The sequence below is a fragment of the Camelus dromedarius genome, chromosome 32, assembly GCF_036321535.1.
Source record: "Camelus dromedarius isolate mCamDro1 chromosome 32, mCamDro1.pat, whole genome shotgun sequence".
In the NCBI taxonomy this organism is placed as follows: Eukaryota; Metazoa; Chordata; class Mammalia; order Artiodactyla; family Camelidae; genus Camelus; species Camelus dromedarius.
Window position 1 is genome coordinate 6,121,369 of NC_087467.1, and position 15,006 is coordinate 6,136,374.

The window sequence follows — 15,006 nt, forward strand, 5'->3', positions numbered from 1 at the left end:
AGCCTCCACGCACTCCGCTGGCATTTCCTTCCACTTAAGTAGCGACTCTGGCCCCTGAGGAGCTGGTGGCTGCAGGGACAGGCTGGCATCGGACATGCACGCGCTAGAAAGCCACACACTCTTGGGAATAAACAGTGCCATCCCGTCCCCCCGCCGTGTTCAGCCTTGCTTCACAGAGTCAGACATTGACATGTGCGATCTGACCACTAGGGTGGTTTCCTGTTTTCATTTCTGCTGGGGAGGCAGTCATCTCCAAAATAAGCTCCTGACCGGGATGCAGGCTCAGTGTCCCCAAGGCCTGACTGCAAATCGGTGGTGCAGGAAGCTGCTCTCACGACGAACACATTACATCATATTCACTCACGTTCAAGTCAAGCCGAACCACCAAAGACAGAGAGAGAAGGGGACAGAGAGCGAACCCGCAGAGCCTCTCAGTCCTGACGCCTCTGCCCTGAATGCCCCAGGCAACACGCATGTCAGGGACACACACACACCCCTGCTTGCAGATGACTCACCCGTTGGCTAGTGATACGGGACGTAAAACCTACCAATGGGGTCACCGTGGTACATGACCAGGCACCTAGTGAGGGCACTGGGTGACAGGTGATAGGGAGTCCCTGGCAGGGACCCATAGCTGAGCCCTCCCCGAGCTGTTAATAAATACAGGAATGACAAAAGCAAAAGTTCCCCGGGGGCTAAGAGTCTGCCTTCCTCCCATGTCCAGGGACCCCCTGTGTGGTCCTGGGGCCAGCATCTGCTCCCAGAGTTCTCGTGGACACTGGGGAGACACCCTGAGACGACACACTGAATTCCAGAACAAGTCTGTGCCCCTCTCCCATTCTCCTTCACCAAGACCTCCATCATCAACAGCCCCCTCCACGTACACACAACTTTTCCTCCTGAGTCACTGCCCCGAGCCACCTCAGCATGTCCGGCAGACATGGGGGAGTGTCACTGATTCTTGCTAAGTCCCCAAGAAACAGGAGGAACCATGTAAGTCTGCAGGAAAAGTCCCAAAGGGAGCTACACTGTTTGTCAATACTGAAGGATGCAAACTGCTCACTGACACCAAACAATGGTGTCGGTGGTTAGAGGCACGTTGACCCACGAGACAGACCCAGCTCTTGTGTCTGGAGGCTCCAAAGGAGCTAAGAGATCCTCCACGTCATGTGTGGCCTCTGTGTGGCCAAGGTGGGCAAACTCTACCACCAGTGGACACAAGGAAATCCCAGCCCCTCGGCTCCTACCAGACACAGTAAAAAAAAAATTTGTAAACGTGATGGGTGTTCTAAGAGCAAAAGCACGGTGCCCTGGGAGGGGCTGGCCAGGGTCTTTGGCAAAGCCTGGACTAAAATGATATTCAGGCAGTCTCCAAGAATGAAAAGGAGTTAAAGAGTAAAAACCGGACATGAGAATGTTCTGGACAGAGGAAAGAGCACGTGCAGAGACCAGGAGCACACGGCACTCAGGAGGGGATGAGAGATGCACCATCAGGGGCTGGGGCAACGGGCCTTTTAAGGTGAGTTAAGGCCCTAGGGCTGTACACTAAGGGCAGTGATGTCTGCTGCAGGTAGAAACAGGCCACATTTCACTTTGTCTGAGAGGACCCCTGACTGCACCCACATCACAGGCACACCACTCTTTCCGCCAGGACAGCGGAGGTGCGCCTGCAGCCACAGGTCAGGCTCCGCATCGGTGTGGGGTGAACATTCAGCGTGTCTGCAAAGCCCGCAGACAAAGAGACTGAGAAGAGGTGAATGCCAGGCGGTGGGGCTCCAGAGAAAAAGAAAACAAAGAAACGGCACCACTGGAGGAACACTAGGGCACGTGACTGAGATTCTGGACAGTGGGAAGTTTTCCATCCCAGGATCTCCTGGAGGGGGTGGAAGGCTAGCATCCGAGGGGAGGGGGCGCTGCAGGGCTGCGGTCCCCTGGGAGGCACCATTACGGAGCACTGCACGTGAACCTTCTCAGAAACCCACAGACCTCTCCGTGGGGGGGGGGGGGATCTCTTCCTGCCCCCAGAAAGCTGAGGCCTGGAGGGAACAGCCAAAGCCCAGGTGCCCAGCAGCCCTCCTCCCCGCGGTGGGCGCCAGCTTGGAAATGAAATGAGGACATGGCAAGAAACGCCTGGCAACACAAAAGGCGTCCAAAACTGGGATCTGTCTTCCTGGACCACATCCTGAGAGAGCAGACTGATGGGATCTTGGCATGGCTAGAAGGCACTTAGCAAAGGCCAGAAAAATGTATTTGGCCAGAACCCACACTGACCTGATTCAGAGGACTTTAAATTTTAAGGTTTGGAGGTGGGGAAGTATAAGGGAGCAGAAAGAAAACAGAACAAAACAAAACAAAATTGAACTACAGAAAAGGCTAGAGCAACGGATGATTTATGGAAGGTGAAAGATATAATAGGAAGCAAGAGGTCCGCGGTGCATTCAGAAGGAAGTCACAAGGAGCCTGGTTACTGCCATCCTGTGGGGAAGGACGTGCCCTCTGAACACGGCCACTAACAGGGGTTCTTTATCCAAAGGAAGTAGACATTCCAGGAGCGAGAGGCTGGGGAGCCAGGATGGAAACCATCAGCACGAGAACCACGGGGAAAGAGGGAACACTTAAGTGTTTGTTAAGAGAATGTAAAAGGGCGCCCAGTCCAATGACTGGGATCCCCTCATGGAGATCACAGACCTGGGAGAGAGAAAAGGGAAGAGCAGGCCTTGCGGATTTCAGCCAGCTCATCCCCTGTTCCAAGTCAGCCGGAGCAGACATTGACTCATACGGGGTAATTCTTCACCCCTTTAAAAGCCCAGCACCGACTCCTCATCTGGTCCCTAAAATCTCACGAGGCATCAGGCCCTGCTTGACCCTAAGTGAAGTCAAGGTGAAAGCTGCTGTCTACAGCCTGCCTTCGACACACCTGTGCCGTCCTAGGAACCAGAGACACATCACCCTATTCAGTTCTCACCAACAATATGAAGTTCAATGTCCCCATGTGAAAAATGAGGAGAGGTGTTCAGAGAGGCTAAGGAAATTGTCCTGGGCTACACAGCATCCTGAACACTCTCAGCCTGCTCTTGCAGACTCATTCTCTGCTCCGCTCTGTGTCCTGGGAGGCTGGCCTCTCCGAGAGTTTCCATCCCCTTCATTTTCCGAGAAGTCAGCCCTCAGGAGGTACCTGCAAAGGTGGCAGGAGGGAGACGCTGGCATATTTATGTCCCACCTCTCTTCATGCGGGGCCAGTGTGACAGAGGTTGTCGGGCCAGCCTTCTGCTCCTTGGGGTCCCTCCCAAGGCCAGAGCTCTTACTGAGTCCTAGCTGTTTATCAAGTTTTTCCAGGCCTAGAGGTGGGAACAGTCTGGACAGTTTCCCACTGCTGCTAGTCTCTGGGTGCTTCCCTGCCCTCTGATGGTCCTGTGACCCTCTCTGGACCTCAGCAAACCAGCCCTTCACAGCCTGCCTTCAGGCACCCTCTGAGCACGCGCCATCTCCCTCCAACAGAGCCTTGCTGGCCAGCAGAGCTGGGATTCAAACTTTGATCGGCCTGATTTAAAGGCCTGGTCTGTTCATTGTGATGTTACACTGTGTGGTGGGCAACTTGAGCCACAAAGGAGTATATAACTGTTTCTGAGAAAGCAAAACACACACAGTGGGCACGAACGTTCCAGCTCCGCTCTCATCCATGTCCCTGACAGCTGAGTCCAAGAGTGGCCAACTGGAATCTCCTGTCATGCAAATTTTTCTTTGAAGAGATAAATTGCTGGTAGAAAGATTTGAACTTAATAAGTCTCTGAGTGGCTTCAATCGATTTCAATCTGTGATGATGTCTCAATGACTTTGCCAAGAACTTGGCTTTCTGGCAGGTCTTATGAAACCGAGGGCTGGGCCAGCCAGTCCTATAATAGTGGCTCGAAACTGTAGATTCCAGGGACCTCCCCAGTTCAGAGCGAATAACTAACACCGCTGACTTTAAACTTGTGGTTGAAGCCCATAAATGTGAAAAAGGTCCCAAGAGAAAAAGCTCACAACTTCTAAAATTCTTTGCATTTTGCCTTTGGTGTTAGGCCAGGTCTTGCTAAGCTGTTCGCTCAGGTTCCCTCTGGAGCAGGATTTCTCGGACTTAGAATTCTGGAGATTTGGGGTCAGATAATTCTTCATGGTGGGGGGCGCTGTTGCCTACTATCCTGTGCTTTATAGACTATTTGGGAGCATTTCTGGCTTCCACCGATTAGAGGCCAAGGGAGAGGCCCCTCTCCAGTTGTGACAACCAAAAACATCGCCAGGCACTACCAAATGTCCCCTGGGAGGAAAAGTCACTCCTGGTCGAGAATCACTGCTCAATAGGAATAGTTCCATTAGGATGGACACAAACTCAGTCTACTCCAGCTTTCCCCCCGAAAAAAAGCACGTATTACCTGCAAAATACTGATTCATTGGTCTAATGAATTTGTATGCCTTTAAAATGAAGCCCAGCTTTGTCCTCAGAGTCACAGCTAGATTTTTCCAATCAGACTCTGACCTGAGCCACCTCTTCAGATGAAAACCATGTGTGGCCAAAATGACCCTCAAAAGTCCTTTAGGAAGATGCTACTTTATAGAGCCCACACCCACCCTCCGCGTTCTGACAATCCGAGTTTTCACCGAGCTTCAGTGGAACGCTGTAAGATATCCTGCAATTATAGTTATGGGCCATGTTCTCTCCAAACACAGATCCTTAAATTCTAAAATCACATTTGGTGCAACAAGTTGTTCAAATGGCAAGAGGCATATGAGAGTCAGGAATGGCTCTAGAAAAAAAAAAAAAGATCCGTGGCCCTCATGTCATGCGCACCTGGGGACACACCTGGGTTGAATGCTGGCAGGATTACAAGCATTATTTAAACTGTAACTTCCACTCCCTACTTTTTGCCTCTCAGATCATGCTTTTGGTTAAGTTCACTTGGTTACACATGTACACAGTATAACTCTCCTGTAATATTATACGATTTGAGGTCCTGAAACTCAGGGTTTCACTCGGTGTGTGTGCAGGTATCACTTGGGCCTACTCACAGCACTTTGTGGAAACTGGGGCTCAGAGAAATGGCACAAATGCTGACATTCTGGCTACTGCTATTGCTATGAGTAATAAAGTCCTTTGTTTCTGACCCAAGAGTTTCGTGTCTTCTGCCAACATCCATGAGATCATGGCAGGCGAACTCACTAGCTTACAAGTAGGGGAAAAATCTCAGGTCCCTCACAGATTTTGATACCTACTGCTGTCTACGAAATTATCACTTTGACCCCATAACACTCTTCTTTAACAACTTGCCCAGTGCCACTCTGCGCCTTATCTTTACTTAAGTATACTTAAGATTTATACTTTGTCTACTTCAAAAAAAAAAAAAAAACCTCAAGACTATTTAATATTGTTTTAAAAAAATATGGTGCAATAAAACACACAGCAGGCAACTGTCATTCTCCATAAGAGGAAAAGAGGGGAAATTTTTGCCTTTTTCCATTTTTAGAGACAGAGAAATGGCAAGGCAGAAAAATCCAATGATTGCAAAGACTTTCAAAAAAGTTCCCCAGCAGGTGCAGCACGCAGGGCTTTGGCCTCGGGTTGCGTTCCTGGGACATTCTGTGTAACTGACCAAGCGGCATCAAGCAGCAGCTGTCAGGTGAGGGACAGGGAGGTGGGCGGCCCGAAGTCCCAGAACCACAAGGACTCCAGTTTCCTGCCAATTCAGGAAACACTGGATTGGAGATGCCTGAAAGCTCGATGCAAGGCAACCAGTATGCACGAAGCTGATGGCTGATCCTATTCCATCAGTACTGGGCCAGCTGGAAGCCGGATACCAGATGTTTGTGATTCCCGCCAGGGGGACTGGATGGCCTTGGAGAGCACGTCTGTACCTGAGGGAGGCTACAAACACATCACACAATGAAGCGGACGAAGATGCTCAGTCAGTGACTGGTGACAATGACAGCAGCCATGATGATGAATGAAAATGATAAAAAGTGATGATTCATTTCGACGAACTGAACATTTCACGATGTAACTATATAGCTATGTTTTACTTCCAGGCATGAAGATCGGAAGGCTAGAGAAATTGTCATATTTACCAGGACTTTAAATGCTGGGATCTGTGAGAGAAAACATCAGTACATCATGTCCATAATCTATGCAAGTGCCTCCAGGTGGGTGCTGGTGAATAGGTCATGGCCATATAAGCTATATTTTGTATCTCCAGATATTTGGAAATATCCAGGAATCAATCACAGGTAGGAAAAAAAATCACTGTTGAGCACAACTTTCCCTGACATAAAATTAATATAGCGTGGTCAAATTTGCAAATGCATCTCCAAAGTGTTATTTCTGTGAGCAAAATAGAAAATAGCGAGCTAAAAAATGAGAAACATAATCAAGTCACTAGGTATGCCCTCAGGCCTGCACTAGTGGGCGGAAGTGCCTTGTAAACTCTTCATAGCAGCTTCTTTCTGCTGGGAAATGGTGACTTCTCTCCATTTAGCCTCAGCAGGGACTCAGGTTTGCGAACCAGGGAGCCTGGAGAGAGCACACTTTTCACTTCTAAGGAAGGCAGTTCACCTCCGGGGCACCCTGCAGGGACCACCTTCAGCACCTCGTTTTGAGATGAGTGGTTTTCTCCACTTTGTTTCCACGAAACAGGTTACCTAGATCTCGCCCCCACTGGCATCGGAGGTGACCTTGCTATTGTGACTTCACTGTGGGTCCACAGATTATCATTACTTTTAATCCTCAGAGTAACTTCCTCAAGGGTCACATCGAAGAACTCTATCCGACTAAGAACACTGTACCTTCTTCTCTAACGAATGAAGACAACTTATCTGTTTCCAGGGTCATCTGTGAGTTTCTTAAAATAATAGGAAATAAACTTATTAGCCAGATATTCTGAAGTATATCTCCAGGGCTCAGTGACAATAAAGAAAGGGTAATAAAAGCAATGGATGAAGAGAGAGACCCTTCCACGTTTGCCTGGATGTTGTGAGGCGATCTGTCTCCACTCACTAGAGGACAGAGCAAATGAGAACACACGCATCCTGTTTCTTCATCACTTGGGCCTGAGAGTTTCACACAAAGGAAAAACATTCAGAGCATCACCACGAAGCTTAGGCACCAGTGGGACAAACATCTGCTGTGAGCTGCAAGACGGCCAGATGGAAAAGTAATTCAAGCACACACTGACTTGCTGGTGGGGGTGGTGGCATAATTTATACAAAAGTTAAAGCAGATTTAGCTGGGAAGGATTTTGGCTGAAAGATCTCACTAGATGGCGCACAAACTGGTATTTTGACCACTTGCCCTTTCCTCTTTGTAAATATATTTTGTCAGAGTAAAGGTAAAGAAGCTTTCATGTTTTCATATTTTCAGCCATCAAAAGTCCTCTACAACCCAAATAAGGAGTTTTAATAAAAGATCTCATAAAGTGACCTTTAATCCTGAGTTAGGTATGATTCAGGAACAATTACCTGTTTTTCCTTTTTTTTTTTTTTTTGGTAAATAAAATTCTGAAATGTAGGCTACAATATTTACAGATACTGGGGAAGGGGCAGCAAGGGAATGACGTGCCATTAATGGGAGTAGCACCACAAACACCAGGGTACCATGATGCCTGGAAAGACAGCTGGGTTGGGAGTCTAAACAGTGCCTGAAGTACTCCCAGTCTGGTGCCAACAAGATCTGAAGCACATCTTCCAACTGTCTGAGCCTCAGTTAAATGTGGATAATAGCATCTCCCCTACTGAATCAGATGCACCACAAGGTATCCAAGAGTAGCATTTGGAAGGAAGACATGGAGCACAACAAAAAATGTGAAATCAATTACTAGCATCTGATTCCACAAGGAGCAGGAATGAGCACTCCAGTCAGCCCCTGGCACGTCTGGACCACATGCCAGGTGTTTGGTGCAGGACAAACACCTGGAGGCGTGACTGCATTTTTTACTCCTCCTCCAGCTGTTGGAATATTGTCAATGTCAGGGACAAGCAAAAAATAGTCACTTTCAGCATTGGAAAGTGGGACCTGGTGAAAAGGACAGACTTGTTAACTGGACGCTAGCAGAATGTTTCAAAGACTCACAACAAACCAGGCTGAGGGAAATCTTCCCATCCTATCTGCTTTGTGCTTCGGTCATAAGGGCAAAGGCTGCAAACCAGAACGCAGCTTCGGCCGTTCTCTTTGAGAGGATCCTCTTATAGCACTTCTCCTTCGACACTTAAAATTTCCAGTTGTGTAATTCAGTTATGTATCAGGACAAGGATGTCAGAATATTTGCTGTTTCCAACTGATCTGGGTGACAATGACTTAACCTATGATGGACAGTGCTTCTAGATTCCACAAGACTCACTGTTTCCTCGTCCCCTCCCCCCACCAAGGAAAAAGCAAACATCAATGTTGTTCTATTAATTTGTTTTTTCACGGGGGGAGAGTAATTAGGTTTTATTATGTATTTACTTAACTATTTTTAACGGAGGTACTGGGGATTGAACCCAGGACCTCATGCATGCTAAACACGCACTCTACCAAATGAGCTATACCCTCCCCTCACTGTTCTATTAATTTTCAACCGAGTCTAAATTCAAGTCCAGGATTCCTTTTTCTGATGCAGATCTCAATTACAGTGTGATTTCAGTCAAACCTTCTCTTAGACTCATTGATCCCTTCTCTGCAAGGGAAAATGACATTTGCTATTTAGCTTTCTGAAAGCATACTGAAATAACTTTATTTTCCCCAAATGCATACTATGTATGCACAAAGAATTTTCTGTGTACTTACTGAAGTTTAAAATATCTTGTCTCTTTAATTCCTTGAATGGCCTCGAGTTTGACTGTGACCAGCCAAAACACTTGAGGAATTGTCTTTTTGCCACAAACAAACATCAAGGAGATTAAAAAAGCTGGAGAACAAACAATGTTTATAAATACTGACCACTTCCTATCAGCTTGGGGCCACTCTGCACTTCACAGTTTGGACAACCATCTGTAAAGTGCTAGAGATGTAACTCGGAGAGTAAAAGGTCTCAAGATGAAGTGCTGAGCCACAATTTTGCAGGGGAATATTTGTTACATTGCCTCTGGAAATACCACTATGTAGACAGAGCAGTGATATCAGGCAGGGCTTGGAAAGCACAGAGCTGTGACAGAGCAGTCTGTTTTCCTGATCCTCAGAGTCATATTTTAAGACCAACATTACTCATCTACGGCTGAGCCATCTGCCCGGGACAGTCTTCCATGGCTCAGGGACCAGAGGTGACTGGATGTGATGGAAAGCTGGGGTGGCACCAGCCTGCTCCTGCCGATTGAGCCCTGAGGCTTGGAGAACCAGCAGAGAACTGGACAGCCAAGATTGCTCCGTTACATCCAGTTCTGCTGAGGTCATGGAGTCCTGCCTTGTTTAAATCAGACTTTATGCCATATTTAGTCAACCCTCTTAGAGTTAAAAGTTTAGTGTCTCTGTTGTCTTCAGCTGGCTAAGTCTACATCAGGCTATACGCCATAACACTCGGTTAAACCAAACAGTCCTAGCCACAGAGTTAGTCTCCATGCAATGTTAAGTCCCTGCACCCGAGACCCATCCTCTCTGACAATGTGAAAGAAAAAGGACCCACAATTTGCAACCAGGAAAACTGCTGATGCCCCAAGGCTGCAGGGGACAACATCGCTGCTTTTCTCCAAAGCTGAGACGGCAGGGAATTTCTCTAGGGAGAGCCTGCCTGCCTGCACACAAGCACCCACACCCACACCCACACCACGTGCCAGTCATCTTCACTATTTCCTCTTTTTTTTCCATCTTCAATGCTTAACTTCTATTTTCACTAGGTCCACATTTTTCTTTGCTTGCTTTGATTAACTTTATTCTCCATCGGTTTAACTTAAACCAGACTGACAATTCCTATAGTAAGCACATTTAAAAGGAGTCATTTTATTGGGCAGATCCAATCAATAAATAGCATGCAAATTACAGAGTAATAACGTTAAACCCCCTGCGATTAAGGATTAAATGTCAAAGTAAGTCTTATTTTCGGCATTCCCCTTTTTCAGTGATCATACACTGGTATCTTTATAAATAACTGTGCTTTGGCAAGTGGCTCTGCAGACCCCTCACGTAGCAGCCACCCTACGAAGCATCCCATTAGTTGCCTCTCAGTACGAGTCTGCACGCAGGAATGGTTACTGCTGTGCAGAAGAAGCCTGTCTGATGTTCATTACCCCATCAGTTTCCCTCTCCTCTCCCTGCACTCACCTTGGGGAGGCTGAGGTGTTCCCGGGGAGGAAGATGAAACCGTGAGAGCCTCCTGTGAATCTAGAGACGAAGGGCTACAGCTCAGGGGGGCGGGGGAGGCTGGGGCTGCCGGTGAGGTCAGGTCCAAGGAGAGGTCAGCTCTGCCCCGGCTCGCGCTCCGGCTTCTCAGCTCCTTCTCATGCGCCTCAGCTGCCAACTGCTCCAAGTATTTGTATCTGAAAGTTAAATTCCAAAGGGTTTCCGTAAAAAGAATGAGGAGCCCGTGGCTGATGCTTGTTTATGGATGAAACACCTGCAGAGTGAGCTGGTTTCCTGATGCACAGAGCGCAGCGCAGGGCTGGCTGGAGGGCCCGTCTGCCAAAAACACCCAGCAGAGCCAAGATGCTAATGATTAAAAAATCCTGCATCATTCATAACCAAACAAATTGGGGAAGTGGCAACATCACAGACTCCAGATACTAGATCACGGCTGCAAAATCCCATTTTGCTCTTTTAGGAAACATTTGTGCAAACAAGCAAAACGGCTGTAATGACCATCACCAAGCCCCAGCAGTGACAGCTGAAAACCACACACCCTCGGAGCTCACAGCTGTGAAATGGGCGGGCGCCCTGCTGCGGCAGAGAGGAACAATGCCCCGAAATACCAAAAGGTCGTTGGACGAGAGCCTCTCTGAATTGCTGAACCTGCTTCAATGCTAACAGCAATGCGACTGGAATTCACTTTGTTCTCTCGGTGTCGACCATGGAAAGTTTTTTATATTCTAAAATATTTCTGAGTAGGACTCAGACACCCAATAGCTGGGACCTGACGTCACATATAGTTTATTCATCAAAGTCAGTTTAAAAGAACAAAGATACATCTGTTTTGCATTTCAGGCAGGCAGAACCCACTGTTTATTAAGACCAGCTACCAATCATATTCCTCACAGTGCACTTTATAGATCGGACCAAAATAACTTTGAAATATGTGCCTCTTCCAGATGTCGGCTAATTTTACCCACCATTATTGGTTCAGGGATAAATTTATGAACTCAGCTGTAGCAGGTTTCTGACTACGGTATCCACCACGCAACTCTGAAACAGCTTATTCAAGACCCTCACTCACATGCATCCGGATTCACTACTGCAGTGTCTTCCGATTGGCCAGCCCCCAGCACTGGTCCAGTGTAGCCCCCACCCAGACACTGCACACGGCACCCAACTGAGCCAGAGAAGAAGGGCAGAGCACACACTTAGAGCCTTTAAAAAGCGTGCATTTCTTCAGCCATCCTTCGGGGGGGCGTGGCTCTCCGCGTCTGTAAGTCATCACCCCGTCTCCCGGCCAGTCCAAGGCAGTCTCTGCCCTTCAGGACAGGCTCGCACGCGCGTCTCCCCCTGGGAGGCCTGCCTTGACCACCACAGCTGGAAGTGATCTGGGCTTTGCCTCTGAACTCATGTCGGATATGTTGTCCATTCAGCTCCGATGGCATTTTACATTACTGCCTGGCATATGCAGTCATCTCTTCACATGTTTCTGTCTGTTTTCAACAAGCAGATAATAGGATTCTTGAGACCAGGAAGGTAACCATCCTTTGTTCTTTCCCTCGGTGATGGGAAGCCGGCCAGGTGTGCGGTTAGGAACCTGCGAGGCAGCAGCCCACCTGCAGAGGTCTGCCTGCAGCCCCGAGGGCCAAGGGTGCAACCCACCCGATTTCACTGTCCTGGGGCGTGAGTTAACCTTCAGGGTGAATCTTTGCTAAAAGATGGATCTGCAGATACAAACCTCTGCCTCACAGTGCCGGGGTGAAGCCAGACCCAGACAGAAAGCTTTAGAAACTCTGGACTTTCCTTGCCCACAACGTCACCTCTCAAAAAGTAGGAGAGGGAATAAAAGGAAGTTATTTCTGAACTTAATTCAGACCAGCAAGGAAAAACCACCTGGCTGTGGAAGTGACAGGAATTGTGGAAGAAGCGGTCTTGAGGGCAAGACTCAGCCAATATTTGTAAAAGTAGAGGGGCAGGAATGCTGCGAGCCCAGAAGTTTGTGAGCACAGGTGTCCCTATATGGTGTCCAAGACTTCTGCAGCAGGACCAAGGGCGGGCAAGGAATGACGTGCAAAAAGGAGGCCTGCCCGGGTCCTGGAGACCAGAATCCTGGAGGGGGGAAGGGAAGCAGGGCTCTGACAAGATCAAAAGAGTCCAGGGAGAGAAATAATAAAACCTCACATGGAAGGCTTCAGGATGGGAGGACAACCATCAATAACCTTCATTTCAGCCAGTCAGGCCCAGGCCTCGGTCTGTCCATTCCCCTCCCTGTGGGCAGCCAGGCTGGCAGGTACGTGCTGACAGCCAAAGGGTTCACCCTATTTTCTGCGGGACCAGAATACGGGCTCATCCAGAGTCTGGGTAGATATGAATCCAAGACGATTCCTGTGCACCCCTCGGTCTCAGGGACGTCCACCCTGAGGATCCGAGAGACAGGAAGAGAGTCAAGGGTTTAACCTGAACTGCTCGGAGGACCTTATGCGGCATGGGCACTCGCTGAACGGGTAGAAATGGCCAGTTCTACAGATAAAGCATGCTGGAGACCGGCTGCACAAACCTGTCAGTGAACTTCACACTGGGGAATTATACACTTAAAAGTGGTTAAAGTAATAAACTTTGGGTGATATGTACTTTTCCACAATTTAAGCGTTTTTTAAATGGCAGGGGCGGGGAATGCCCCGGTGTCACGAGCCGCTAAGGTTTTTAATTGCTCCACCGCGATGGGCCGGGTGGTGTGCGTGGCCAGACGCACACAGGGACAGCCGGAACCTGGCACTTAGAGCTTCCAGCTCAGCCACAGTTCCCGCCCCACGTGCACCTCCAGGGCACAACCTTGGGGGGAAGCTAGATCTTCCCTTAGAGAGTGACTGAGCGCCACATGGTACTTGATCCTAGGAGCCCGCTAGCCCATTTGACGACGTCCCACCTCCCGCTGCCTAGCAACAAAGCCCCTAAACCACAGACCGTGATGCAGCCTCCCAGGTATGGGGCACTGGGTTTTCCATCCACAGACCACAGCTCCCCAGAAAGGCATTTCACCTTTGCTGCCTTCACTGAAACATTCTCATTATCCTGCCTCTGGCTACATCTTTATTCATCTGTCTTTTCGTTACTCATTGAACCTTTTGTTGAGTGCCTGTCATGTGCTAAGAACCACGGTAGGCACTAGAGATTTAATAATAAACAAGGAAACCCCCACCTTCGTTCAGGGGGAGAGACAGAAACAGTGGGATGCCCTCACGTCCCACAGGGCTGTGAGTGGCCGGGCTGGGACTGCAGTCAAGGGAACACACGCTAGCCTCTTTCCACAGGGCCCGATGGAAACCCTGCTTGATGTTCAACTTCCAGGCTTACAGAGGACACTTCCTGCCACCCTCCTACTTGGAAATTTTCCCTGACATGAAACTAGTAGCTGGCTCCCTCTAAGTTCTACGCTGTCCTCAGACCAGGCTCAGAACCCTCTCTTACTGCTTCAAAATCAGCTTTATGCATAATTTCCCAAAACCTAGCCCAGCTCCAATCTTTCCCTTGGACTCCGTTCCCATAACCTCTGCTTGTCAGAAGGCACCTCCCACCCAGGTCTTGCTGTCCCCTTCTCCATCCTGACCCCCACCCCAACATGTTCCCTGCCTGGACCTCATCCCTTGCTACTTAAAAAATAAAAAGATTTATGAATGTCATATCAATCAATATCAGATAGAGAATTTCTTATCGTATTTTTTAAAAATTAGAAGCAGACCTAACAGAAACTTATTCTGGGTCTGCAACATTATCAGTAAAACAGTTTGCCTGAAATGATGGAACGAGATGATACGAAATGCAATTTAAAAGTTAAATCAAATTTGTATGGATGGCCATTATACCCTGAAACAGCAAAATGACATTCATCTCATTATACGAGCTGACATGAACCTCAAAAGCCCTCTGCTGTTGACTCTGTCTTTTCTGAGTCTCTGCAGTAAGGGTAAGGGTCATGGGACCCGACAAACACACCTGGCTCTACCCTGAACAGTTAACAGAGGGTGTCCTCTGCTGTCTCTTTCCACCTCTGATCTCCATCAGTTTTTCCCTTCCATTTCCAAATTCCAGTATGCCTGGGAATCTTATCTTTTCCCGGCTTCCTGGAAACTCCCGACAGCCTTCCAAAAAAGGATGAAAGTACAGCTCCCTCACTCCCATCTTCAGTAGGTAACTCAAGAAGCAGACTAACCAGGAAAAGCTGCTGGTCCAAACCGAAGGAAGATGCTTGGCTGCTTCCCCAAACCTCCATGTAAACAGAGAGGTGGGCAGTAAGGAAAGAATCCCACGTGGGGCCGTGGAGAGCACCAGAGGCACCAGCCAGGAAGGCTCAGGCAGATGGGTGGCGCGGGGGTGAGGACAGAGGGCAGAACGAGAGGGAGAAGAGGGGTGGAAAACTCCTCTGCATGAGTTTTCCAGGCAGAAGTGACGCTCTGCTTTGAGGAACAGAGCAGTAAATAATATCCAGAAAGAGGGAGCCTTTAGCGATTTGGGGAAAATTTGACGTCAGCCTGAGTAAGTTCAGACCTTGACACAGCACCTGGTCAGCTCTCCAGGAGCTTTGAAGCCTTGCCTGTGCGGACAGAATGTGACAGTCAAGCTGTCAAAAGCTCAAAAAAGTGCAGAATCTGGAGGGAAAGCCAAAAAATAAAATTTGATTTCTTAAGCCCGGGCATAATGTCATGTCCCCCAATGTCAAAAACAGG

At 48.5% G+C, this 15,006-nt stretch overlaps 1 protein-coding gene across 12 annotated transcripts in view; it reads right to left on the bottom strand.

The window, feature by feature from the left end:
• The window catches only part of FHOD3 (formin homology 2 domain containing 3), a 411,734-nt gene that overhangs the window by 70,528 nt on the left and 326,200 nt on the right, over positions 1–15,006 (bottom strand). For all 12 annotated transcript variants that reach the window (XM_064481498.1, XM_064481499.1, XM_064481497.1 and 9 more), the window contains one exon: positions 10,259–10,473. In XM_064481498.1, coding sequence (XP_064337568.1) covers positions 10,259–10,473 — 215 coding nt within the window. The remainder of the gene's footprint in view (positions 1–10,258; positions 10,474–15,006) is intronic.